The sequence below is a fragment of the Podarcis filfolensis genome (assembly GCF_964270895.1).
Source record: "Podarcis filfolensis genome assembly, chromosome: 10".
NCBI lineage: Eukaryota > Metazoa > Chordata > Lepidosauria > Squamata > Lacertidae > Podarcis > Podarcis filfolensis.
This window is the reverse complement of record NC_139612.1, coordinates 72,759,689-72,786,345: the sequence shown is the minus strand read 5'-3', so window position 1 is coordinate 72,786,345 and position 26,657 is coordinate 72,759,689. Positions and strand designations below refer to the sequence as shown.

Below are 26,657 nucleotides of genomic sequence, written 5' to 3'. Positions count from 1 at the left end.
TAGAAGGCTGGCACCACTTTTATTTCTAATGTGCTTGTACAAGAAGTTCCCACAGGCGAGAAGGGGCTGGACCCACCCACAGAAGGAGGAGGGCCTTCTCAACAAGAATGTGCCGTGAGTCGAGGAGCTTCCAGATACTTTGAGGATCTTGTCTGGTTCCTCGGGTGGGAGTTCATTCTCAGGCTGGCTCTGACATGAGCTCAGACAGAGTCGCCATCATCCAGAAACCTCCTGCCATCTTTTGCTTCCCAAGACAGTTGCAAAAGGGCGACCTGAGGATCGATTCGTGCCAGAGCCCGGCTGCAATCTCTGTGAGTGACAGCAGCATGGCAACGGATGGGATCAGGGTCAGGCTCATAGCTGTGCTTTGAACCTGTGGCCAAGACCTCTGGTCTGTGTGTGTGGTTGAAGGCCTATTTGCCCCAGTTACTGGGCCTGGTCCGGCGCGTGTACTGCCACCGGGTCTGTGGTCGCGCCATGGTGGTCCAGGGCTGGTACTGCCACTGGGTCGTTGGTTTCGCCGTGGTGGCCGGCTTCTGCTTGGGCAGCCTGTAAATAATGCTGGGCCGCACATTCCAGCCCAGGAACTTTGTGCTGGTGAGATACCAGGGAGTTGTCGGCTTATAGGGGGGGAAAGTGAACTTATAGGGGGGGAAAGTCCTCTTGGGGCCCGTGTACCAGCCCCACGTGCTACGAGGCCGGGAGGTCGTGGTTGCAACATAACCGGGGCGTTCAAACGAGTAAGTTGGCCGGGCCTTGCCCCCGTACCCGTAATACTTGCCGTTCACCAACATATGAGTGGGTCTCTTTAAATTGGGTGCTGTTGCCCAGGCTGGGGGTGAAAACAGGGTGGAGGCGGTGCTGGGGGGCTTGGTCGGGGGCGGTGTTGGCTTGAATGGTGGGACAAGAGCGGAGACAGGAGGGTTCTTCAGTATTCTCTGGATCCAGTAGTAGAAGTGCTGGGTGGCGGTGAAGACGCCCGGGACCTTCCCGACTGTGCAGCCTCTGCCCCAGCTGTTGAGACCCACGACCCAGAAGCGCTCGGATCTCGCTGGCCTGCACATGAGGGGGCTGCCCCCATCGCCCTGGAGCGGGAAGAGGGAAGCGGCGTGAGGAGCGAGGGCAGAGGCGGCCCGTCTAATTTTGCCACCGGGGCAAAGAGGGGTCGTGTCACACTGTGTGTCCATTCCCACCCCCTTGATACCCCCACCAAAGCCTTGCTTGCTGGGGTTACCTGGTTGTAGGATGCAGGTTCTTTTTATTATTATTATTCACATAATATGCATTCTTTACAACAGACAACTCCAAAATAAAAATCATATATAGCAAAACCGTAAGTCTCATGTTTTCATTTACACTGATCTCTGGGTTAAACCACAGAGCCTAGGACTTGCCAATCAGAAGGTCAGGGGTTCGAATCCCCGCGACGGGATGAGCTTCTGTTGCTCGGTCCCTGCTCCTGCCCACCTAGCAGTTCGAAAGCACGTCAAAGTGCAAGTAGATAAATAGGTACTGCTCTGGTGGGAAGGTAAACGGCGTTTCCGTGCGCTGCTCTGGTTCGGCAGAAGCGGCTTAGTCCTGCTGGCCACATGACCCGGAAGCTGTATGCCGGCTCCCTCAGCCAGTAAAGCGAGATGAGCGCCACAACCCTAGAGTCGGCCACGACTGGACCTAATGGTCAGGGGTCCCTTCACCTTCACCTTTACCTTTCCAATACTTTTACTTGATATTTCTTGCTGCTTTCTGCTTTCCTTATAGAATCTTTATGGAAATTTAAATCTCTTAAATCCTATACCAATCTTTAACAATTTCAATTAATCCCTTCACCTCCCTCCCCCACAACCCAGTACTTCCCTCCACCCCTGTGCGATACTCTTTACTATTATTTTTGTTATTTTTGCGTTACTCACTTTATTTGTTATTCAATACTTAATATAATATTATCCTATCTCCTTGCGCCTTTTATACTTTTGCATATTAATTTTTTAGCTTAAAAGGTTCCAGGTTCTGGCGGCATCACACAAGGGCCCCACCAAATCGCCCGAGAGCCTCATGAGATCACATGGAGGCTTCCCTTGACCTTTCTGAGACCTGAGCAAGCAAGGGCAAAGTTCCTAGTCTCCTGAGATATTGCCAGACCCTAGAAGCTACCATTGCTGCTTCTCTTCCCTTATCTGGTGGCGGCGGTTCCTGTGGATTCTGCCACCTGAGGCAGCCTGCCTCATGGACAGGCCAGCCCTGGGCAAGGAGACTCCGCCATTCACAACCCCTGAGGAGCCAGGGAAGGGCTAGTTTCCCATGGCTGGAATCCACCGCCAGTGCCGCCGCTCTGCGAGCGCCGTTGCACAACCCAGTTAAAAGGGGCTTCTGGAGGGGAGGCCTGGCGTGGCAGCACCTTCCCATTCCGCCTCAGGTGGCAAAATGGGATGCACCAGCCCTGCAAGGAGATCCTTGCTTTCAGGAACTGCAGCTGCAATGGCCACGACAACACTCTAACACGGGACAACGCACAGCCAGCCACAATTTTGCCACTGACAGCAAGGAAATGAATCAGGTGGGCTTGGAGAATCGTAAGATTGTACACTTGGAAAGGGTTCCGAGGGTCATCTAGTCCAACCACCTGTGATGCAGAAATCACAGCTAAAGGATCATGACAGGTGGACATCCAGCCTCCTTTGAAGAGAGTCCCCCACGTCAAAGGTTACTCTTTGCACTAGCAGAACTGCTATATCCATGTTGGAGCCCAAAACCAACTCCCTATTCTGAACGCATCTGTTAGCCAGGCACCAACAAACCCCTGCACATTTTACTTGAGCAAAGGACCTTTAATGGTAGCGTAGGGGGACACACCTTAGGCTCCTCTCCTTGTTGAGTGGCTCCTCCCAGTTTCCCACATGTCTGGGCTTAGTTTCTGCAACAGGGAGCCTGCTCTGAGCTTGCAAGTTCCTCCTTAGATGCCTGCACCATCAAGAGCACCAAACTTGAGACCTCCGTTAGCTCCTGATCCTGGTTGCTCAGTGTGTAGTCTAAATACTCTCTGCTCCACAGCAAGCTTCTTCCTCACACTCCCGCTGGCCTCCACTGGACCTCCCCAGCAGGTCTTGGCTTGTAACAGGACACCTCAGTTTAGAAGACCAGGGTGGAGCTCGGAAGACCAGAACCACGATGATGAAGAATGAGGACGCTGGGCTTTAGCTCACACCTACCTTACATCGGTCCACCTTTGCTTCCTCAGATATGACGCAGATGTTCTCCTGTATGATCTGTCCGTCATACCACTTGCTGCTGTTGCAGATGTCGGAGGGCATTATGGTCACCCTGGCCTCCTGCATGATGTCAGCGTACGGGGCACGCCCTGTGGGCAGAAAGCAGGGAGAAGGCCCAGCTGGTACCTGCCTGATGGACCTTAATTTCTAACGCAAGAGGTCTTCTGGGCAAAGCTCATCAAGAACTGACAGCACCTGACCTGGTGAGAGCCTCGGTCCCAAAATCTTGGGTGTAAGGAGATGGGCTGAGGGTTTCTCTCCTCAATGAGAGAAAGTCACTCTGCTCCACCTACCCAAGAGATGTGATATCAACATAAGCGCTGACCCAACTGCACTGGCTGCCAATTAGCTTCTGGGCTCAACTCAAAGTGCTGGTTTTCACCTATAAAGCCTTAAACGGTTCAGGACCACAATATCTCTCAGACTCTAATAGCCAGGGAGAAAGGGGCTGCTATCCAAAATCAGGTTGGGAAAGGCTTATAGTTTAGTTTGCTTGAGCATTGGACCAGAAATCCAGGCATCTGATCTCTTCTACATGGGATGAATGCACTCAGCTGTTGAGTTCTGGTCCTTCCTTTTGAAGATGCCATGACAGAACTCTTAGCTTTTTGGGGAGAAGGCTGTGGCAGGTGATGGGAGGCATCTGTGGAAGAGATGCTGCACAGCTGCTGCATATCAGGATAGAGGATGCTGGGCTGGTTGGACCAACAGACAAGGCAGCTTCATGCATTTGTCCAGGGCAGCTGTTTACCAGCTCCATCTGGTATGCAGACTGAGACGCTACCTGCCCGCAGACTGTCTCGCCAGAGTGGTGCATCTCTAGTTATCTCCCGCTTGGACTACTGCAATGCGCTCCACGTGGGGCTACCTTTGAAGGTGACCTGGAAACTGCAATTAATCCAGAATGTGGCAGCCAGACTGGGGACTGGGAGTGGCCACCGAGACCATATAACACTGGTCATGAAAGACCTACATTGGCTCCCAGTACATTTCTGAGCACAATTCAGCATATTGGTGCAGACCTTTCAAGCCCTAAATGGCCTCGGGCCAGTATACTTGAAGGAGGGCTTCCACCCCCATCACTCAGCCCGGACACTGAGGTCCAGCTCCGAGGGCCTTCTGCCAGTTTCCTCACTGTGAGAAGGGAAGTTACAGGAAACCAGGCAGAGGGATTTCTCAATAGTGACGCCTGCCCTTCTGGAATGCCCTCTCATCAGATGTCAAAGAAATTAACAACTACCTGATGTTTAGAAGACATCTGAAGGCAGCCCTGTTTAGGGAAGTTTTTAATGACTGATGTTTTAATGTATTTACCTTTTGTTGAAACCCAGCTAGATGAGCGGGGTATAAATATATTACTATTATTATTATTGCTATTATTATTATTATTATTACTACTAGGGACGCGGGTGGTGCTGTGGCTTAAACCACAGAGCCTAGGACTTGCTGATCAGAAGGTCGGCGGTTTGAATCCCGTTGCTCAGTCCCTGCTCCTGCCAACCTAGCAATTCAAAAGCACGTCAAAGTGCAAGTAGATAAATAGGTACTGCTCCGGTGGGAAGGTAAACGGCGTTTCCGTGCGCTGCTCTGGTTCGCCAGAAGCGGCTTAGTCCTGCTGGCCACATGACCCGGAAGCTGTACGCCGGCTCCCTCGGCCAGTAAAGCGAGATGAGTGCCGCAACCCCAGAGTCGGCCACGACTGGACCTAATGGTCAGGGGTCCCTTTACCTTATTATTACTATCATCATCATTATTATTATTTAAACAGCAACAATCCATTGACTAAGAGATTAGTACAAGGGTGGGGGATGCATGGGCCTCCAGATGTTTTGGGGCCCCATCAGCCCCAACCAATGTCCAAGGCTGATGGAGATTGAAGTCCAGCAACATTTGGGGGACTGCAGGTTCCCCCACACCTGGACTTGTCCCTCCAATTTCTGCAAAAGTGCTGCCCTCTGTTATGCCATTCCCCCCTCCCCCAATTCCTCAGCTTAAGGTCCTTAAGAGTCTCCAAAGCAACAATTCAATCCCTCTTCCTTTCCTCGCCTTCGCTTCTGAAACTGGCAGGGTGATGGAGAACGGACCACAAGAGGCCCCTGCAAACCACGTCTCTCTGTGGGGAGGGGAAGGGGGTGGTCCTCACACTTTATCTGTGTGATGCCCCAACCACAGGTGTAGCAATGGGTCAGGGAATCCACCTCCAGGTTCTCGTCCGGCAAACAAGCGGGCTGGATGTAGTCGTTGCAGACCACCGGCTTGTCCAGCTCAATCAGGGTGATGTCGTTGAGATACCCCTCGTGGCGGAAGTGTTCGTGGTCCACGATTCTCTTGATGGAGCGGACCTGGGCATCGGGGCCGGGGTTGGAACGCTGCGTGACGCCAATGTGCACCTTCAGATACTCAACTTTTACAAACCTGGGGGGGGGGGGAGAGGGAAGACTTAGAATGAGATTTCAGAGAATCACAGAATTGTAGAATTGGAAGGGACGTCGGGGGTCATCTAGGACAGCCTTCTGCAATGCAGGAGTCACAGCTAAAGTATCCCTGACTGTTGGCCGTCTAACTTCTACTTAAAAACCTTCAAGGAAGGAGAGTCCATCACTTTCTGAGAAAGTCTTTTCCGCTGTCAAACAGCTCTTACCATCAGGAAGTTTTTTTCCTGACGTTTAGTTGGACTCTCCTTTCTTCCAATTTGAAAACATTGACTCAAGTCCTCCAGAGCAGCAGAAAACAAGCTTGCTCCGTTTTTCATGTGGCAGCCCTTCAGATATTGGAATACGACTATCCTATCACCTCTCAGTCTCCTCTTCTCCAGGCTAAACATACCCAGAGCCTTCAACCGTTCCTCATCAGGCTTAGTTTCCAGACCCTTGATCATCTTGGTTGCCCTCCTCTGCACACCCGCCAGCCTGCCAACATCCTTCTTAAATTGTGGTGCACAGAACTGGACACAGGATTCCAGGTGGGGACTGGACACTAGACTTCTGTGGAAGTCTACATCACACTATTGTGGTCTACTAAGACACCTAGAAGCTTTCCACCTATACTGTTGGCAAGCCCAGTGTTCCCCCATTCTATATTTGTGTGTCTGCCAAGGCACAGTTGAAATTCATTTTGTTAAAGTTATCCTGAATCCTGATTCTGTGGTATTAGCTGCCCCTCCCAGTTTGGTGCCATGTGCAAATCTGATTAGCATTCCTTCAATTCCTTCATCCAAGTCATTTATGAATGATTGGTGCTAGGCAAAGCCACTTCCGCCCTACGAAGGAGGTGGGGTTGCGGGCGACATGGCCCCGACACGCGCGCAGCAGCTGGAACCAGTTGCTGCGCAATTGGGGGGGGATTCCCAGCCGCGTCATCACCTGGCCAGCCAATCGGCTGGCTCAGGGGGCGTGGCCTGCCCTATTTAAACCAGGACGCGGCCGTGGATCTCCCTCTTTGCCGCCTACAAGCTGTTCCTGTTTCCCACCCTCCCGCCCTATGAGGTTTTCGTTCCTTGACCTTGCTATGGACCTTGGTTGGTTGCCCTTGAGGGGCCTGGTAGGAATTTTCCCACTTGGCAAATTGGCACCAGCCACTTGGTTTTTGCCTAATCATCACAACTTTCTTGGTATTGGCGGTTAGGCATTGGTATTGTTCTGTAGCTGGAAGAGGGGAGGTAGCGCCATCACCTGCCCCACAGATTGAAGGGTAGTCCGATAAAGGATACCGGGGGGAGTGGCCCTGTCCGAAACCTAGGGAGATGAGGGCCTAAGGCATGCCCCCAGCAGTGACTCCAGGGGAGTTCCTAGTTGATGTGCATCAGCAGGACTCCCCCTACTGGTGGTTAACCCTTCCCGGACTTCAAGCGGATGGGCTGAAGTTGGATATAGTCGGTTAGGACCAATGCCTAAGCCAATACCGCTCATCACCTGTAACCAATGAGGTTGTGGCCTTATTTAGCCCATTAACCTTAATAATTGTGTCATGTGTCATTATTTCCACTGGGGCGGGCGGGAACTCACCACGCATCACCAGGCTCAGGAGAGAACTTTGAAGAGCATTCCAGGACTCACCCAAGGGGCTGAATGTTTTGGGGAAATCTCTGGTGTGTGGTTGTGTGTGTGTGTGTGTGTGTGTGTGTGTGTGTGTGTGTAGCACAGTGGAAAGAATGGTGTGTTCAGAAAGTGGCCCTGGGGTCAGCAGCACCAAGCATGATGGAGTAAGAGTCCAAGGAACATGAAGCGAAAGTGGGGGGAGGGCCAAAAGGGACCACTTGGGGTCTGGAACAGGAAAGGAATAACAGCGGCTCGTTGATGCCCTGTCTTCCCCAACAAACTGCAATGCTGGCTTGGGCTGGAAGGAGTTGCATAAACAAAAAAAGTGTAAACCCCTCAAGAGCAAATACAGGGTGAGTCCTTTAAAAGAGGCCCCCGTGGATACAGAGTACACATGTTCCACGGGGCCTCTCTTAAAAGACTCACCCTGTATTAGTGAAAGGCACACTCAAACAAACATTTGTCTTTGTGAAAATAATGTGTACGCGGAAATTCCTTGCCAAGATATGAATGAATTTATTAATACGGTCACAGACCAGCGTCAACACGCACAACATCACAGATCATAAAAATATATATCAGAAATACAAAAGACAATATGAATATAACAAGGATTTAAATATAAAAATTAAAATTATTTATTAGCGTGCCCCCTGTAAATAACATTTAGGAGTTTAGTCACTATGGAATACCACTTGCTTCCTGCGATTGATTGCAGACGCACAGAATTTAGCTACATTTAATGTAGTCTTGGGATTCTTGTCCTCTAGCAGTAGTTTTAAACTATGGTGTTCCGATTCTTTCCTGGACTTTTGCAAAACAGGTGTAATAAAAGTCAAACGTATATCCTCATAGAAACGACAACGTAATAGTACATGTGAAGCAGTTTCAACTTCCAACGAGCCACAAGGGCAGACCCGTGCTGTGTATGGTTTACCCTCAAATCTGCCCCTTGCCAAGATATGTACCGTATTTCACTCCATAAGACGCACCTAGTTTTTAGAGGAGGAAAACACACACAAAAAATATTCTGAACGAAACAGTGGATGTATGATTTTTGTGGTTCATGCTGTGGCCACAGACATGTGATTTGACAGTGAATTTGGGGTGACCCAATGCAAAAATCCTGAGGATCCATGTGGACCCATGCTTTGTAACCACATTTTTGCGCCATTGTGGGCCCACGAAACAGTGGGTGCGTTATTTTTTTGGTGCAGGCTGTAGCCATGGACATGCTATGTGATCTGATGGTGAATTTGGGGTGACCCAGTGCAAAAATCCTGAGGATCCATGGGCTTTTACCTCCCCCCTCCCAGGCAGCCTCCTTTATCGCTAGCGTCCTTCATCACCCTCCTGATCACTTGCCAATCAGCTGCTCAGCAGCTTCATTTTGACACCCCCTTCCCTCTTTCTAAAAAAAAAAAAAAAAGCACAATCTGCTTTTTGCCCCCGGGCAATTCGGCTTCAGGGACCACGCATTCGCTCCATAAGACACACAGACATTTCCCCTTACATTTTAGGAGAAAAAAGTGAGTCTTATGGAGCGAAAAATACGGTATATCCCTATAGATCGGAACATTAGATGAACCTTCATACAGAAAACGCTTGCGAATTTTCATTCCGACTGATGTGGGCATGGGGAGAAGCTGAATAAAGTCGAAATGGGGCGGTTTGTCTACCTGGCTTTGCTTACTTTTGGATCATAAAGCAGTGAGCGGAGGAAAGGATCCACTGGGCGTTGATGAGGGAGCCTGCGCAGAAGTGCTTGGGGCCCTGGCTCGTCGGAAACTGGAAGCTGACGACCCATGGCCATGTCCCCGGCAAAACGTTGGAGCCGCCCACGATCCTCAGCGAGTTGCCGTGGCTCATAGCCAGCGGGCGGCTTCCGCACACCCTCCTGTGAAGAAGAGAGCAGATCAGGGAGACAGACAAGGAAGGCACGGTTTGTAGGTGCAGGTGGGAGGAGGCAGGTGAGGCTGCGCAGGCATCATGGCTCATGAGCTCCATTCCAGTGGATGAAGAAGAGAAGAAGAGTTTGGATTTGATATCCCGCTTTATCACGACCCGAAGGAGTCTCAAAGCGGCTAACATTCCCCTTTCCCTTCCTCCCCCACAACAAACACTCTGTGAGGTGAGTGGGGCTGAGAGACTTCAGAGAAGTGTGACTAGCCTAAGGTCACCCAGCAGCTGCATGTGGAGGAGCGGGGAAGTGAACACGGTTCACCAGATTACGAGACTACCGCTCCTAACCACTACACCACACTGGCTACATCAGAACTGCAGCCCCACACGACAGGGACCCTGTTAGACTTGGAGACGTTTAGACCACAGCGCCACCCGCGTCACTTATGGACTCATTGTTAAAACTGTGTTTATGGAAAGCAATCTTACTTGGCCACGAGGGATTGCCAAAGAAGAAGAAGACTCAGAAACATTGCCATCCTGGCTAGTAGCCATCAATAGCCTTCTTCTCCTCCACAAATTGTCTAATCCTCTTTTAAAGCCATTGCTGCCTCTCCTGTGGCAGGGAGTTCCATAGTTTAACTATGCACTGCGTGAAGAAGTCCTTTCTTTAATCTTGCAGCAAAAAGATGGTATCTTGCCATTCTGCGTAGGCAAAATGGTACCGTCAAGAGCAATCTGAGAGACTCTGGTGTCCTTTTACTAATTATATGGAACAGAAATGTGATTCTGAATTATTTAAAGCTTTCTCACTGAGGTTATAAATAGAAAGCATCTTCGGGATATCAAAACTGTAAATGCATTTTGAATGTTCATGCATAAAAATGCAATTAAAATATCTGCATATTCTGAGGATAACTACATTCTAATTTATGCTTATGCAAATTTCCACCCTGTCTCTCTGCCCCTCGGGTAGTCCACAGCAGTAACTAACAACATTGTTTTTTTAAAAAAAATAATAATAATCCAATAATGAAGCCAAATGCATGCAATGTCAAAACACAGAAATAGTTTTAAAAACAAGAGCAGATCAAGAGAGCAGCCAGCTCAAATGGGAAGCATCCACCATCAGCAGGAGAATAGTCAGGTCACCAGGACAGATTAAAAGGGTTTTTGCATTTATTTCCCACCTGTTCTCCAAGGGGCTCAAGTTAGTGTATATATAGCTCTTTCCCTCACAACAACCCTGTGAGGTAGGTTTGGCTGAGAGACAGTGTGTGGCGCAAGATGACCCAGTGAGCTTGATGGCCAAGTAGGGGGTATATCATGGGTAGGCCAACTAAGCCCCAGGGGCCGGATCCAGCCCAATCGCCTTCTCAATCCGGCCCGCGGATGGTCCGGGAATCAGCGTGTTTTTACATGAGTAGAATGTGTGCTTTTATTTAAAATGCATCTCTGAGTTATTTGTGGGGCTTAGGAATTCGTTCTTTCTTTCCCCCAAAAAATATCGTCCGGCCCCCCACAAGGTCTGAGGGACAGTGGACCTGCCCCCTGCTGAAAAAGTTTGCTGACCCCTGGGGTATATGAACCCCGATCCCCCAGATCATAGTGCAGCCCTCTAACATCTACACCACACTGACTCTCTGTTGTGCGCCCGGAAAAGGCGTTATTTGTTCACTAGCGGACTGCCATGGAGGCTCCAGAACATCACTGGGGCTAACTGCGATGGACGGACGGGTCCTTCTCCCCCTCTCCCCGATTCTGGTGTAACTTACGTGCAGGTCTCATCCTGCGCATGCGTGGACCACAATGCGGAAAGAGCCAAAATGGGGAGAAGCAGCCACAACATCCTACATGGCGCAGCGCGTGACGGGTTCCACCAGCGATTCCCATTGCTCACGACATCACAAACGGTCCTTTTGGGGTCTGGCCAATCAGCTTGCAGCCAATATGACATCACACATGGTAGAATGACGTTCTGGGTTTTCTCTTTCCTCCCTGGAATGGATGGTGCCCAAGAGTCCGGGCCCAAGGTTCCCATATGCCCAGGGCCGGATTTAGGTTTGATGAGGCCCTAAGCTCCTGAAGGTCATGGGGCCCTTGATATGTCCAGCTGTCCTTTGTCAACAACAAATGGTTGCTGTTTTTTGTGTTGAATATAAGCTATATGGTCATTGATGGACCTAATAGGTATCTAAAGCCATTTGCACATAAAAAATAGGAGCCCACAGCCCACACAACACAAAACACTGTTTCTGTATGTAGGTTTTATTTTATTTGTTTAAACCCAAACCGGAATTAAGATTGCCGGAAGAAATATCAACAACCTCAGATATGCAGATGACACAACCTTGACGGCAGAAAGTAAGGAGGAATTAAAGAACCTTTTAATGAGGGTGAAAGAGGAGAGCGCAAAATATGGTCTGAAGCTCAACATCAAAAAAACAAAGCTCATGGCCACTGGGCCCATCACCTCCTGGCAAATAGAAGGGGAAGAAATGGAGGCAGTGAGACATTTTACTTTCTTGGGCTCCATGATCACTGCAGATGGTGAGAGCAGCCATGAAATTAAAAGACACCTGCTTCTTGGGAGAAAAGCAATGACAAACCTAGACAGCATCTTAAAAAGCAGAGACATCACCCTGCCAACAAAGGTCTGTATAGTTAAAGCCATGATTTTGCCAGTAGTGATGTATGGAAGTAAGAGCTGGACCATAAAGAAGGCTGATCGCCAAAGAATTGATGCTTTTGAATTCTGGTGCTGGAGGAGACTCTTGAGAGTCCCATGGACTGCAAGAAGATCAAACCTATCCATTCTTAAGGAAATGACTAAACAACAATAAAATCTTATGTTGGAAATGTACATCCAGTTTTTTTTCCTTTAAATTTTTTTGCGGCCCCCCAAGAGAGTGGGGCCCTAAGCTATAGCTTGTTTAGCTTGCACAAAATCCGGCACTGCATTTGCCTCCGTGGGTTTGGCATGGTCTCAAGCCAAACAACTTTGAAAACAAGCAACAAGATCGCCTCAAATAACTTTCGTGATTGAGGCCTCTGGAGTTCAAATGTCTTCCAGTCAGAAAAAGGGTTTCTCACTCAGTCCCTCTGCCTTGGAGCCTCCATGAGTGGCAAAGGATTCTGGGTGCAGCACATTTCCTGGTGCCCATTACCGCTTTGAATTTGCAAGGCCATTTTCCAGTGGCGAGGAGAAAGTTTTTCTCCCTCTTTCCTAACACCAGAAGTCATGGGAATCCAATGGAGCTGAGTTTTGGAGGTTTCAGCACAGATAAACAGAAACTCCTTCACCCAGCGCATAGTTAAACTATGGAACTCCCTCCCACAGGAGACAGTGAAGGTGTCATGAATGAGCCAACCCCCAGGGAAGGTTTGCAGCCAGATCTCAGTGAAGGTTTGCAACCAGCTGAAGAAAGCAGCCAGGAACAGAGAGGGTTAACTGCCAGGCAGGATGAGCATCGGCTAGTGCCAGCTCCCCCACCCCTTGGAGTGCCATTTGATAAGGGAATGGCTGAGAGCAGGCCAGAACCCAGCCAATGCTCTCAAGAAGTGCAAACTGGCACGAACAGAGAAGGAAGCAGTTTGTCAGAATGGGAAGAGATTGGAGCTGAGCCAATCCCTTCTAAGACTAGGCTAAGGGGAGGGCTGTTAGACCGGAAACAAAGCAAGAGGCACGAAGTGAGAAAGTTCAATATCTTCTGTAAACGGAAGGGGTCTTCAGTGTTGGAAAAAACGCCCAGGAAGGCCACCACCTTCTCAAGACACCGGGGCGTCTCTCCGATGGTCACTCTCCGGCTGTAAATCTCCCGCAGTCCAGAGAGAATGGTGATAAGCAACCCCTCCCTCCTGAGAGGAGCACACTCGTCTTCTGGCATCCCATTGCAGAAGAAAGAGTCATTCAGTAGCTCTAAACTAAATTTATTTTACGGTCTATATACAAAGAATCCATCAGCATGTCTGTGCTCTCTCAGCATCAGTACAGAAAAGCATCACGCGCAGAAGTGAAACTAAAGTTCCAACAGTATTAAGACTTCTTGTCTCACGCTCTTAGACACTCACATGATAGAAACAACATAGTGCTACGTACTGCAGCAGCACAGGTGGATAAAAATCCTAACATCACTCCCCCATTTTTAGGTAACCCTCACTGTGAAAGCTACTGCAGCATCAAGAGACAGAAACATTTGTCATACACATAGTATACCCCTGTTGTACCAGTTCCATTCTTGGAACTACCAACAACTGGACTGACCAGTTCAAACCTCTGGTTACCTGTCTTCCATGGGACCAGAGCTGTTTCCAGAGGAAACAGTGTTGACTCTTGCAACCTTCAGGTGTGGCTTTGTCTCTCCTGTGGACAAACCTTGTACTCACTCAAGACCTCAGTGTCTGGTTTGAGCTGCTAGCCACAGCTATGCATGCAACAGCTGTGTTAGCAAACTCCTGAGAGTACCTCTTGGGTGGCAATCCCTTTGTGACTCTCTCAGATCTACATATCAGGTGCAAATCCTCTTTGCTGGCTGGTTCTTCCTTGGGACTTTTGGGAGAACCATGACCAACAGTAAACAGTGGCTCTGGCAATTCCAGTTCGGCCTCAGACGATGGCCTGGACATTGGTTGTGTACCTCTCTCAATAACCGTGTCATCTAGTACAGATGACACGGTTATTGAGAGAGGTACACAACCAATGTGCTTTCGTGGTGCTTTCGGCGTCACTCTCAATGTCATAATCTATATGTGTGTTGGCATTTATGGGGAAACTGTGGAGAAACTCTCCTGTCATGGAGTGCATTCTGCATTCCTAGTAAGAATCACTGTGTCAGAATCAGGCAATAAAACTCTGTACTGACCTTTCTTATAACCCATGAAAATGCCTTGACATCATGACTGAGCCGTCTGGAGCTAGCTGTTGTTTTGACAATAAATCATCCCTTTTAATTAACTTCGCTTACTGGAAGTGAGAGCTGGACCATAAAGAAGGCTGATCGCCGAAGAATTGATGCTTTTGAATTCTGGTGCTGGAGGAGACTCTTGAGAGTCCCATGGACTGCAAGAAGATCAAACCTCTCCATTCTGAAGGAAATCAGCCCTGAGTGCTCACTGGAAGGACAGATCGTGAAGCTGAGGCTCCAAGACTTTGGCCACCTCATGAGAAGAGAAGACTCCCTGGAAAAGACCCTGGTGTTGGGAAAGATGGAGGGCACAAGGAGAAGGGGACGACAGAGGACGAGATGGTGGGACAGTGTTCTCGAAGCTACAAACATGAGTCTGACCAAACTGCGGGATGCAGTGGAAGACAGCAGTGCCTGGCGTGCTCTGGTTCAGGGGGTCACAAAGAGTCGGACACGACTAAACGACTAAACAACAACAACACTGTGTGATCAAGCCAGGGACTGGACTCCTGAAAGAAGGCCACCAACCTAGACGGGCTGTAAAGGAAAATCTGACAAATTCATGGAAGCGAGTGCTAGCTATTTATTTATTTATCTATCTATCTATCTATATCTATCTATCTATCATTCATTCATTCATTCATTCATTCATTCAATTTATACACCACCCTATCTATACCTGGAGGTCTACCAGCCATGATGTCTTTGCTTCTGCCTCTACAGTTGAAGGAACCCACACTTGCATTGTAGAAGGCATCTGAGAAGGTATGCTGGCACCTCAAGATTCTTCGCCATGTTATTGCGGACCTCTATGGTGCTTCTGAGCATTTCAGCATTAGCTGAGAGACTGTAAGCTAACATAGCCTGGAAAAAACTATTCCTAAAGGAGAGTTTACAATCCCAAATGCTTGTATTTATTAGCAAACTATATAATCCAGGGGCCATCTAAGACTGCTTGATGGATCTGTGTGTGCATGCATGCACATATTTGTGTGTGTCCACTATGTGAGAGAGAACACGAGGTGGGCACACCAACTTTGGCCATGGCCACTGCATTCATGCATCGCCCTGGGAGACTTGGCCAGGGGTGCCTGCAGTGTTGGAGTCAAGGGTTAGGGTTGAATTCAACCAAAAAAAGACCCAGTGAAATTAATGTGCCTAAGTTAGTCCATGGCGTCTCCCTGTTGTTGTTGTCATTTAGTTGTTTAGTCATGTCTGCCTCTTTGTGACCCCCTGGACCAGAGCACGCCAGGCACTCCTGTCTTCCACTGCCTCCCGCAGTTTGGTCAAACTCATGCTGGTCGCTTCGAGAACACTGTCCCACCACCTCGTCCTCTGTCGTCCCTTTCTCCTTGTGCCCTCCATCTTTCCCAACACCAGGGTCTTCTCCAGGGAGTCTTCTCTTCTCATGAGGTGGCCAAAGTCTCCCCACTTGTTCCTGTTTAGTCGTTTAGTCATGTCTGACTCTTCGTGACCCCATGGACCTGAGCACGCCAGGCACTTCTGTCTTCCACTGCCTCCTGCAGTTTGGTCAGACTCGTGTTTGTAGCTTCGAGAACACTGTCCCACCATCTTGTCCTCTGTCATCCCCTTCTCCTTGTGCCCTCTATCTTTCCCAACATCAGGGTCTTTTCCAGGGAGTCTTCTCTTCTCATGAGGTGGCCAAAGTCTCCCCACTTGTTCCTTTTCACCCTTGGGGACCCAAGCTCTCCTATTCAAATGTTCACTATGCAGGGACTCTCCAGATCTGTGGAGGAGAACGTGTGGGGCAGCAGCAGTTGCAGAAGAAGGCTGTGTGGCCGAGGAGGAATGGAAGCAGGTGCAACGGGCTCATGATCCACATGAGCCCAGTATACCTGAAGGTATACCCAGTATACCTGAAGGAGCGTCTCCACCCCCATCGTTCTGCCCGGACGCTGAGGTCCAGCGCCGAGGGCCTTCTGGCGGTTCCCTCATTGCGAGAAGCAAAGCTACAGGGAACCAGGCAGAGGGCCTTCTCGGTAGTGGCGCCTGCCCTGTGGAACGCCCTCCCATCGGATGTCAAAGCGATAAATAACTACCTGACATTCAGAAGACATCTTAAGGCAGCCCTGTTCAGGGAAGTTTTTAATCTGTGATATTTTAGTGTATTTTTGGTTTTCTATGGAAGCTGCCCAGAGTGGCTGGGGAAACCCAGCCAGATGGGTGGGGTACAAATAATAAATTATTATTATTATTATTATTATTATTATTAAGCTGAGATGTGGACAAGCCCCATTTGATGGACAGCAGAGCCAGATCAGAGTCTGGTGATGCAGTGCCTTGGAATTCCACTCTAGGGCTGGAGCATCTCTCTGATGGGCTATCTCAGCACCTAGGAATTGGCTCCTATACACACTGTGTGGGGTAGGGTGCGTGTTTATAACCCCCCCATGAGTATCTTAAGAGAAAACTTGTGGTGATGCCACCTCCTTGAATTCATCTCTCACAGGTGCAGATAAAAGAATCATTTTGCAGCGGACAAAAATTAATTCCTATTTCTTTTTGTGGATGCAGAGTGTGACGACGCAATCTGTCTCTTATGTGTGTCCTTTGGGGGTGAGGGAAGAGGGACCCTGGAAACTGAGAAATGAGAGGGACAGGTAGATGAACCGTTTATTGATTTATGGCGTTTGAGTAAGAAAGACTCCCAGAGCAGCTTACAAAAATCCCTATGAAGGTGGTACTTGTTCTCAGAAAGACAGAGCAGACAAGGAAAAGGGAACAGGATGGAGAAGGGAAAGAATTGGATTTATTCATCAAATTCATGTATTTAATGTACTCAGGGTATTTATTCAGGAACGGGGAGATGCACACATGGAGTAGATGTGCATTTTGGTGGGAGGATGGCAATGGGGGCCTTTGTGGTGGTGGTGGGGGGGAGAAACTTCAGCCCCCAGCCCAGGAAGCCTTTCAGAGGACCAGCCTGTTTTCCTCTGCAAAGTCCTTCTTGGGAGTGATGCCAAATGGAAGTTTCCAGAGAAAAGACGAAGGCCGCAATTCACCCATCTGGTGGGGAGAGGGGAGACGGACCTGCCCTGTTAGGACCCTCATCAAAAAGTTCTCATGGAGCAACATTCCAGGACCATGGCTGGCAGGAGTTCAAAATGGCGTCCAAATTTGGTACCATTTGCATTCCGGGGCAAGAAAATAATAATAAAGCAATGGTGGAGGATTTGGACTGATTACAGGGGTGAAATTTGGACTGGTGGGGCGGTGGGGAGTAACTCACCAACCAGTTCTGGAGCTCATTTTGGTGAACACCATTTTTCTTTCCATTTAGCCTCCCAGAGCTGTTTGATGGTGGCAGCGTGATGGCCAAAGTTCTAAGATTTGGTGTGTCGCTCGGGATTGCCTCTGGGTGACTACTGGCAGAGGAAGGCGGGTGTGGGGGGTGTGGTGCGCACTGGGTGTCAGTCGTGAGGGTGGGTGACATCACCACGCCACTCCCAACCCCACCCCACGCTTGCCTGGCTTTATGGACAGGAGGCAGCTAGGGACACTTGCCACACGGGCGGCTAGCTGTGCCACCCCACGCTCATCATGTGGGTGGCTAGCCCCGCCCCCAAGAGCCAGTTGCCCCACCCCCACACTGCTGCAGGTGCCAGGGCAGGTAGCTCCGCCCCTGTGGGTGACATCAAGTTTTTACACAAAGAGGGTAAGAGTAGTCTTTCCACCTGCCCCATGAAGACCAAACTGTTAGGAGTTCAGCCCACACTCAAGTAGGACCTTGGCAGAGACACATGCCCGACTGGCATGTTCCCTCCCTCCTGGTCGATCGTTCAGGAGCTTCATAAGCTTTCTTCAGCCCGAACATCACAGAGACTGATGCCAACAGACATCGGCACACTTAGGGATCCACAGAGTTTGCGCATCATGCGTGACAGACCTCAGCAACTCAGCATTTTGGCTAATCTACTTTATTTACATATAAACACACACGGAGCACTGCAACATAGCTCCCTCTCTCTCTAGCATCAGAACGCAAAGAGAAAGAACAAAGGACAATAGTCCCACTTCACGGAACACAGTGACACAAACATCCTGTTTTCGTCACTTCCCACTCTGTGGAGTCAAAACACACACCGTCATGTGAAAGACAACAATCTCATGACTGCAATCACGGAGCAGGAATTCTAACGCAAACATCCCAGTAGCCTCATTCTATTTCACTTCCATCTCTCTTCTGCCCTCAGAGCATTGCCTACTTAACTGAAGGGGAAATATATGAATAGATGACTCTTGGGGTCCCTTCCAGCAATACAATCCCTTGATTTGAAGGCAAAGGATCTCCCTGCATCTAGCAGCAGCTGAAAAACACTCTCTGACTAAAGGAGAAATCACCAGGGGAAATAAAACCTGAGAAACTCATTTTTTAACACTTCTTTGGTGAGAGGAGGGGCAGAGACAAACCCCAGAACCTGCCCAGTTATGCTAGAGAGGAGGCCTGCTGGGTGATGGTGCACATGCAATTCCCCCTTTAAAAAGCGCAACAACTTTGGGCCATCTCCCCTCATTTTCTTTAAATTTAGTCCCCCAAAATAGGGGGTGACTTATACACGGAAAAATACAGTATGTGCTGTCCCATTTCCCTTGATGCCCTAAGCCTGTGCTTATTTTGCTACATGGTTCATCCAGCCCTAGTCTGCCATCAAATTTGCCTGCTATCAAAAACAGACTGTCATTCTCACATAATGAACGCAGCGGCAAACCTGATGATCCTTCCTAGAGATTAACTCCACCTCCTCGGGGCATAGTTTACAACCTTCTGATATTCCAGGAGGTATTTCAGGTCGCTTATTCCTATGGATGACGTGTTCTTCATTCAATGTGTACATCAGAAGTCACTTTTTTTACCTCCTTTTCTCTCTTGATGGTTTTAGCTTTCATCTTTCCTGACAGCTGGACAGATATCTCCTCCCTTCTACAGGAACGTTTTACAAGACCTCTGGGAGTCCTCCTTAAACCACCGAACCTTTGATACGCCTTCTGGTGCCATCAGCACAGCTGCAGAGTAGGTTCAGAAGAAAGCTTTGGTTCTGGAGAAAGTTTGGGTGGTATTAGTGTTATCAGAGAGTAAACACTAGGGATAAGGATCCCCATTGTCCAACAGACAGTTCTGAAGAAGCAGGGATGTTTGCTCTTCAAATCCCCAAGTAACCAGGCCTTTGTTGACTGAAAGTGATATCTAGGAAGCGTTTCCCCCCACCCTTCCATCTACCACCTGTAACTTCAGAGTTTAGAAGATGCACCTATTATGTCGGCTAGTAGCCAAGACGACTATGTTCTTCCTCCGTGGTTGGAGCTGATATGTCTCTGAGTAACACCAGCTGCTGGAATCCGCAGGACGAGAGAGGGGTCTTGGGTTTGAATCCTGCTTGCAAGTTTCCCATGATGGGCACCTGCTTGGCCACTGTGAGAACAGGACGTGGGACCACATTGGTGGGACCACCCTCCTTTCTTATAGTTAAGAGTCCTTCTTTGTACCCTGCCAGATGGTAGTGTCAGGGTACTGGAGCCAGTGTGGTGTAGTGGTTAAGAGCGGTAGTCTCGTAATCTGGGGAACCGGGTTCGCGTCTCCGCTCCTCCACATGCAGCTGCTGGGTGACCTTGGGCCAGTCACACTTCTTTGAAGTCTCTCAGCCCCACTCACCTCACAGAGTGTTTGTTGTGGGGGAGGAAGGGAAAGGAGAATGTTAGCCGCTTTGAGACTCCTTAAAGGGAGTGAAAGGCGGGATATCAAATCCAAACTCTTCTTCTTCTTCTACTGGGGAGGGGGGCAGAAGAGCACAGGGAACCTCCAAGCAGTAGCACTTGGTCAGGCAGTGGAGAGAGTCACGCCGGTGGAAGCAGAGGGGGAAAGGAGGGGCAAAGCGAGGCAAAGGCTCACAGATGTTACTGTGAGCCCAAGCACCTCACTAAGCCAGGCTGGTTCGAAAACTGACATGCTGCTTCCATCACCCAGTTTTCGCAAGGGGGTCAAACGTAAGGAGGGGAGGTGGAGATTTGGGGTGTCTAAGTTCTTATGCTGGGGGGGGGGGGACAGGAAGAGGCCACTCCCGGAATCTGCAAGTGACTGAGACAGACATGAACTTTGGGTTTCTGCACTGTACATAAAGGTAAAGGGAAAGGGACCCCTGACCATTAGGTCCAGTCGTGGCCGACTCTGGGGTTGCGGCGCTCATCTCGCTTTATTGGCCGAGGGAGCCGGCGTACAGCTTCCGGGTCATGTGGCCAGCAGGACTAAGCCGCTTCTGGCGAACCACAGCAGCGCACGGAAACGCCGTTTACCTTCCCGCCGGAGCGGTACCTATTTATCTACTTGCACTTTGACGTGCTTTCAAACTGCTAGGTTGGCAGGAGAAGGGACCGAGCAATGGGAGCTCACCCCATCATTGCGGGGATTCGAACCCCCAACCTTCTGATCGGCAAGTCCTAGGCTCTGTGGTTTAACCCACAGCACCACCCGCATCCCTTTACACTGTACATAGTTTGCACTAAATAAAACCTGTAAAAAGCAGGTCGGAGTCCTGGCTGTTTACTCGTGAGCAACCACCTGCAAACCTGACAGGTACCATTTTTTTTTGCATCAACTGCGACCTGGGAGGAGGCGCCTGACCTCAGCACACAGATATATCCCTGCCACTGCCAGTCATTCTGAGATTCACAAGCATACCCTCCAACATTTCTCTAAATGAAAATAGGGACATCTTACTCCATAACAACAACATCATCATCATCATCATCATCAACAACAACAACAACAACAATTTTATTATTCATACCCCGCCAATCTGACTGAGTTGCCCCAACCACTCTGGGCAGCTTCCAACATATATTTTATAAGAATTCCAAGGTCCCAAATAGATATATAAAAAGTTCATAAATGTAAAAGGCAAACACAAACATAAGTATATAAACCACGTGTCTGAAATAGTACAGAAGAGCAATCCTGAAGCCATTTTGACTCTCCCAAACTGACCTCTGCAAGGAGGGAAGAAATGGGCAAAGCCTCTCCATTGTCTTTTTGCTTGCAAATCATGTCTTAAGGCCACGTTTGTGTATGGATAGGGTGAGCCTATGACCTGGATTCAGGAACTAAAAGTATTAACCATCACAAAAGAATGGCCAGGCTGCCCAGGTGAAGCAATCAGTGACCATTATCAGGTATCCTGACAAACACGATTTCTACTGGAGACTGCCTCCTTCTGAGATATATGTTTTAGGGAGGTGGTCTTGGGCGACAGGGTGGGCAATTTCAAAAGTCTATTTAAGGGCTTGTGCACAATTGTTTGGGGTTCTCCTCCCTCCTGCGTGTGGTGAGTGACGACCCTGTTGCAACAATTTAATAAAGATCAGGCTTACTAGCTGCTTTGCTTCTCAATATTCTCTGGTTGGCCTCTGTTATTTTCTCCTACCAATAGGGAACCCACTTAAGGACTCTCTACGGGCTCTTGGATACCCCATAAGGGAAAGGGAGCAGGGGTTTTTTCCTTATAACACATATAAAAACATAATAAAACATTTTTTGAGAAAGCCATCTTGGAGATCCTTCTATGGCATGGGAGCGATATCATCTGCCCTTTTAATTGACGATGACCTTAAGTTGCACGCTAGTGACTCAGCTAATAATGCATGTTATTTCTTCACTTCATAGCTTTTTAGCCTGCATTTGGGGATAATCTCCCGCATGGCAACAATACAAAACACAGTCTGGAACTCTGACGCATGCCCAAAGCCTTAAAGTTAGCCAGCACATCAAAACAAGGATCCACACAGTGCAGTCATGAAAACATGATATTAGCAGACCCAGAATGGCACCACCGTATCAGCCGACTGCTGAAAAACAACCTCATAAAAGCAGCAGAGAACAGATGCTCAGAAGAGGAATCTCCTTTGATCCTAAAGCCAGCAAACATTCTGGAAATTTCATCCAACGCAGACATGGCTGGGAAGAGGGCACAGGGCTGCTCTTCCTCTTCTGAGGTCTTTGTGTTGTGTGTGGAGAGGGTGCCTCGAACGTCTGTCGGGTTACCCCAGTTCCCCTCGAGGCCCAGGCACCCAGCCCAACTGTCTTCCCACCAAATGGATGCTTTAGCTGAGATTCCGGCATTGCACGGGGTTGGACTAGATGGCCCTGGGGGTCCCTTCCAAGTATGATTCTGTGATTCTAGGAAATTGTTACTTGGAAATCAAAATCAAACCAAGGCCATAAGGTGTGGCCAAGTTTACAGGGGCTTCTGCCGACACCCCAGTGTCAGTCTTCAATATCTCAAGGCAAATGACAATACTTCAAAGACCGCCTCTTTCCATATGAACCTACCTGGACCCTGAGATCATCTTCTGAGGCCCTCCTTCGTGTGCCTCCTCCTTGAGAGGTCAGGAGGGTGGAAACATGAGAACAGGGCCTTCTCTGCAGTGGCTCCCACTCTGTAGAATGCTCTCCCCAGGGATGTTCGCCTGGCGCTTTCATTTAGGCACCAGGCAAAAACGTTCCTTTTTAACCAGGCCTTTGGTTGATTTGATTTACATCCTATGCCCTCTTAGAATGTGGTGGGTTTTTTGGGGGTGGGGTGCTATTGGGTTGTTGTTTTTATGTATTTTGTGGTTTTGTATTTTGATTTTATTCTGTGAACCGGAATAAATGACAGGCAGGGCCACTGCCGACTACAAAAGGTTGCACGAAGATCGACAGTTTACAGAAGCAGAGAAATATTAATGGAAGAAAAGGAGCGTGGTGACACAACATTGCTGATCTATTAAGTTCAGAACCTGCTCTTCTTCCTCCCAAGGGAACCTCGGGTGACAACCCTTAAATGGTAAAACATATAACCAACTACACAAGCAGGTGAACAATATTTCGGTAGCCAAACAAGGGGCTTAATCTAAAACAAAATAGCAAAGCATAAGACAAATTCAAGAGGGTGAATAAGGCTATTGGTGGCTACTAGACACAACGGCTATGTTCTCCTTACCCAGTTGGAGGCAAGAAGCCTCTGATTACCGGTTGCCAGGAATCCTAGGAGGGAAAAGTGCCACTGCTATGCTCAGGTCGTGTTTGTGGGCTCTCCCTTGGCACTGTAAGAACAAGATGCTGGATATCTGAAGGAGCGTTTCCACCCCCATCGTTCTGCCCGGACACTGAGGTCCAGCTCCGAGGGCCTTCTGGCAGTTCCATCACTGAGAGAAGCCAAGTTACAGGGAACCAGGCAGAGGGCCTTCTCGGTGGTGGCACCCGCCCTGTGGAACGCCCTCCCATCAGATGTCAAGGAAATAAACCAATATCTGACTTTTAGAAGACATCTGAAGGCAGCCCTGTTTAGGGAAGCTTTTAATGTTTGATGCATTACTGTATTTTAATATTTTGTTGGAAGCTGCCCAGAGTAGCTGGGGAAACCCAGCCAGATGGGCGGGGTTTAAATAAGTTGTTGTTGTTATTTGATGGGTCCCCCTCTGGCCTGATCCAGCAGCCAGCTTCTTCTTTGTGCTCTTATTGTTGTGGGTTTGGCAGGGGGTTCAGTCTGGAGCGCCAGGGGCAGAGCGATCAGCCCACAGGGGCAGGGCGATCCGCCAAGGGGGGCACCACAGCGAACTGCCCCTGGAGTCCGCCTGGCTGACGCAAGCCCCACGCTGCCGTTTTGGTCAGTGCTGGGCCCTGAGCCATTGCCTCACTCCCAGGAGAGACGCCTGGCTCTGGCGTGCTGCAGGCCAGGCCCCGCGGTAAGTGCTGACCCCCGCAGTGTGCCATATTGTCACCCCCCTCTAGGATGACACCCGGGGCAGTACACACCCCTCACCCCACCCTTCCCATGCCTAGGAGGGAATAGTGCCACTGTTATGCTCAGGTCGTGCTTGTGAGCTCTCCCTTGTGGATCTCATGGGTCCCCTCTGGCCTGATCCAGCAGCCAGCTTCTTCCTTGTGCTCTTATTGTTGTGGGTTTGGCAGGGGGGGGGGGTCAGTCTGGATGATGCCGGGAGTTCCTTCCAGTACTTGGGGTTCTGTGCTCAGTAAGGGTTAGAATCGAATACAGGATTCAGTTGCTAGTCACACAAGTTTCTGTGTTGGACAATGACTTTAGGTGACCACTGGAGTGTGCTCCTCAGCATCCCAAAGGAATGAGCCAGTTTGCAAGAGCTACAACTAAGTGAGGGGGCCCTCCAGGCTTTCCTTCACCCCCCCCCTCAACCAGCTGCTAGATAGGAGAACAACAGCAAAAGTTGGGGTGTGAGAGCTGAGCTGGAACCAGGCTGGAAGCTGAAGACATGGAAACCTACTTGCTCTGTGCTGGATCGGACTACTGCAATGCATTCTCCGTGGGGCTACCTTTCAAGGTGACCTGGAAACTACAACTAATCCATGCTCTGCCTTCCATGCTTCCACACGGCGCCTCTCGTCTTCTCCCCTGATCAGCCATTGAATGCCCACAATCATGAGATGTACGAATTTTCCATGATAGCTTGTGGCTTTTAAAAAGAAAGTCTCCTTTGCAGCCTTGGAAGACCACACTTTGTGTTTGGCAATCGGTTCTGAAAAAATCCTTTTTAATTATTATTATTATTTTATTTATGATTTCCAGTTTTATACATTTCAATAATTTTACACTCATTTTAACATTTCAAAACTCGACTTCCTTCCCCCTCTTTCTGCCGTTCCTGAAATTAATTTTTTATATTTTATGCATATTCCAAGTTAACTTAATTCGCTCATTTATTCATCTTCTTTAAATACATACTCTTATAAAACTGCAGATTATTACAATAACCCTGCCAATGTTCTTATCTGTTTACAGTTTATTTGTAAATATTCAACAAACCCTTTCCATTCTTTTATAAATATGTTTGTTATCTTGATTTCTTACTTTTCCGGAAAGTTTTGCCATTTCTGCGTATCCGATAAGTTTTTGTATCCATTCTTCTTTCTCTGGGACTTCTTCTTCTTTCCACTTTTGGGCAAAGTTTTCCTAAAATTTTCAATAAGGTTTAAAATAATAAAAAGAAATTGCTGGGTTATCTGATGGTGTTAGCCACTTGGAGATGCTTTTGTAAAATAAAAAAGCAACTGATAAATTTAAATAAAAATAATGGTGGCAATGGTGATGATAGATGGAGATGATTTTATTTTATTAATGCATTTGCACCCCATCTTTCCCCCCAAGCAGCTCAAGGTGGAACGCATGGCTCTTCCCTTCCCCATTTAATCCCCACAGCAACCCTATGAGGTACGTTAGATGAAGAAAGGAAACAACTCCATTCCCACCGTCACCAAGGGAGCTTCATGGTGGAGGTGGGATTTGAACCCAGGACTCAGTCCGACGCTCTAGCCACTACACCACCGCTGCCTCCCCCCTGCTGTTTGCTGTTCCGTGAAACCTGTCTGCTTCCATTGAGAAGTTTCTGCATGTCAGTACCTCACTCCTTCCAGATTATCAAGAATGTATAAGAATTTGGCGAACGCTTGTTGGAGATGTGGAGGAAATAACGGTGACATGATCCACATGTGGTGGACGTGTGAAAAGATTAAGATTTTTTTTTGGGGGGGGATATACAATGAATTAAAAAAAGATGATGAGGATAACCTTTATTAAAATACTGGAGGCATTTCTATTATTTTAGACAAAGAGATCCCCAAAAATTCAAAACAAAAAAAAATTTTTTCCTTCCAGTAGCACCTTAAAGACCAACTAAGTTAGTTCTTGGTATGAGCTTTCGTGTGCATGCACACTGTGTATCTGAAGAAGTGTGCATGCACACGAAAGCTCATACCAAGAACTAACTTAGTTGGTCTTTAAGGTGCTACAGGAAGGGAAAAAAAATTTTTTGTTTTGACTATGGCAGACCAACACGGCTACCTATCTGTAACCAAAAATTCAAGAGAGTTATTCTTGTATGCAACTGCAGCGGCTCAAATACTCGTGGCCAAGGAATGGAAAGATCAGGAGGCTCCCAAAATAACAGATTGGCAAATCAAATTACAGGAATTTGTGGAGATGGCTCAATTGATTAGCAAACTCAGAGGAAACTCAAGGCAAAAATTTGCGGGAAAATGGGATGGATATGGAAGATATGTTCAAAAATACAATAATAGTTTTGACTCCATGCTAGCATTCGAGTGACAAAGGAAGTAAAAGGAGGTGGACTACAATTAAGGATTTATTATGTTTTCTGAATGTATTGGAAAATTTATATAGAAAGGTTTATTGTTTTGTGTACACTCAATTGTAAGATAAAACATATACGAAGGGACTTGACAGGAAGTCAAAATTGAAGAAAAGATTTTGTAAGATAAAATATTTATTTTCATTATTATCATTATGTGTGTGTTTGGGAGGAAATAAGACGGTAAATGGGACGCAGGTGGTGCTGTGGATTAAAGCCTCAGCGCCTAGGACTTGCCGATCGAAAGGTCGGCGGTTTGAATCCCCGCGGCGGGGTGCGCTCCCGTTGCTCGGTCCCAGCGCCTGCCAACCTAGCAGTTCGAAAGCACCCTCGGGTGCAAGTAGATAAATAGGGACCGCTTACTAGCGGGAAGG

At 48.4% G+C, this 26,657-nt stretch overlaps 1 protein-coding gene and 1 long non-coding RNA gene across 3 annotated transcripts in view; one reads left to right on the top strand and one right to left on the bottom strand.

Moving 5' to 3' along the window:
- Positions 1 to 11,106, bottom strand: LOC310742993 (acrosin-like). Of its 2 annotated transcripts, none has more exons than XM_083573006.1 (5): positions 10,981 to 11,106; positions 8,983 to 9,200; positions 5,410 to 5,681; positions 3,207 to 3,355; positions 1 to 1,085 (listed from the first exon to the last, which is right to left on the bottom strand). In XM_083573006.1, the coding sequence occupies exons 2-5, from the start codon at positions 9,114 to 9,116 to the stop codon at positions 414 to 416; spliced, it is 1,227 nt and encodes a 408-aa protein (XP_083429132.1). In that variant the 5' UTR covers positions 9,117 to 9,200; positions 10,981 to 11,106; the 3' UTR covers positions 1 to 413. The 2 variants fall into 2 exon arrangements, with proteins under 2 accessions (XP_083429132.1, XP_083429131.1); XM_083573005.1 differs by having other exon boundaries at positions 8,997 to 9,200; positions 10,981 to 11,100.
- LOC310743176 overlaps positions 9,968 to 26,657 on the top strand; it is a 117,521-nt gene continuing 100,831 nt past the window's right edge. Inside the window, exon 1 of the long non-coding RNA XR_014538855.1 lies at positions 9,968 to 10,784. This is a non-coding gene — a long non-coding RNA (uncharacterized lncRNA). The remainder of the gene's footprint in view (positions 10,785 to 26,657) is intronic.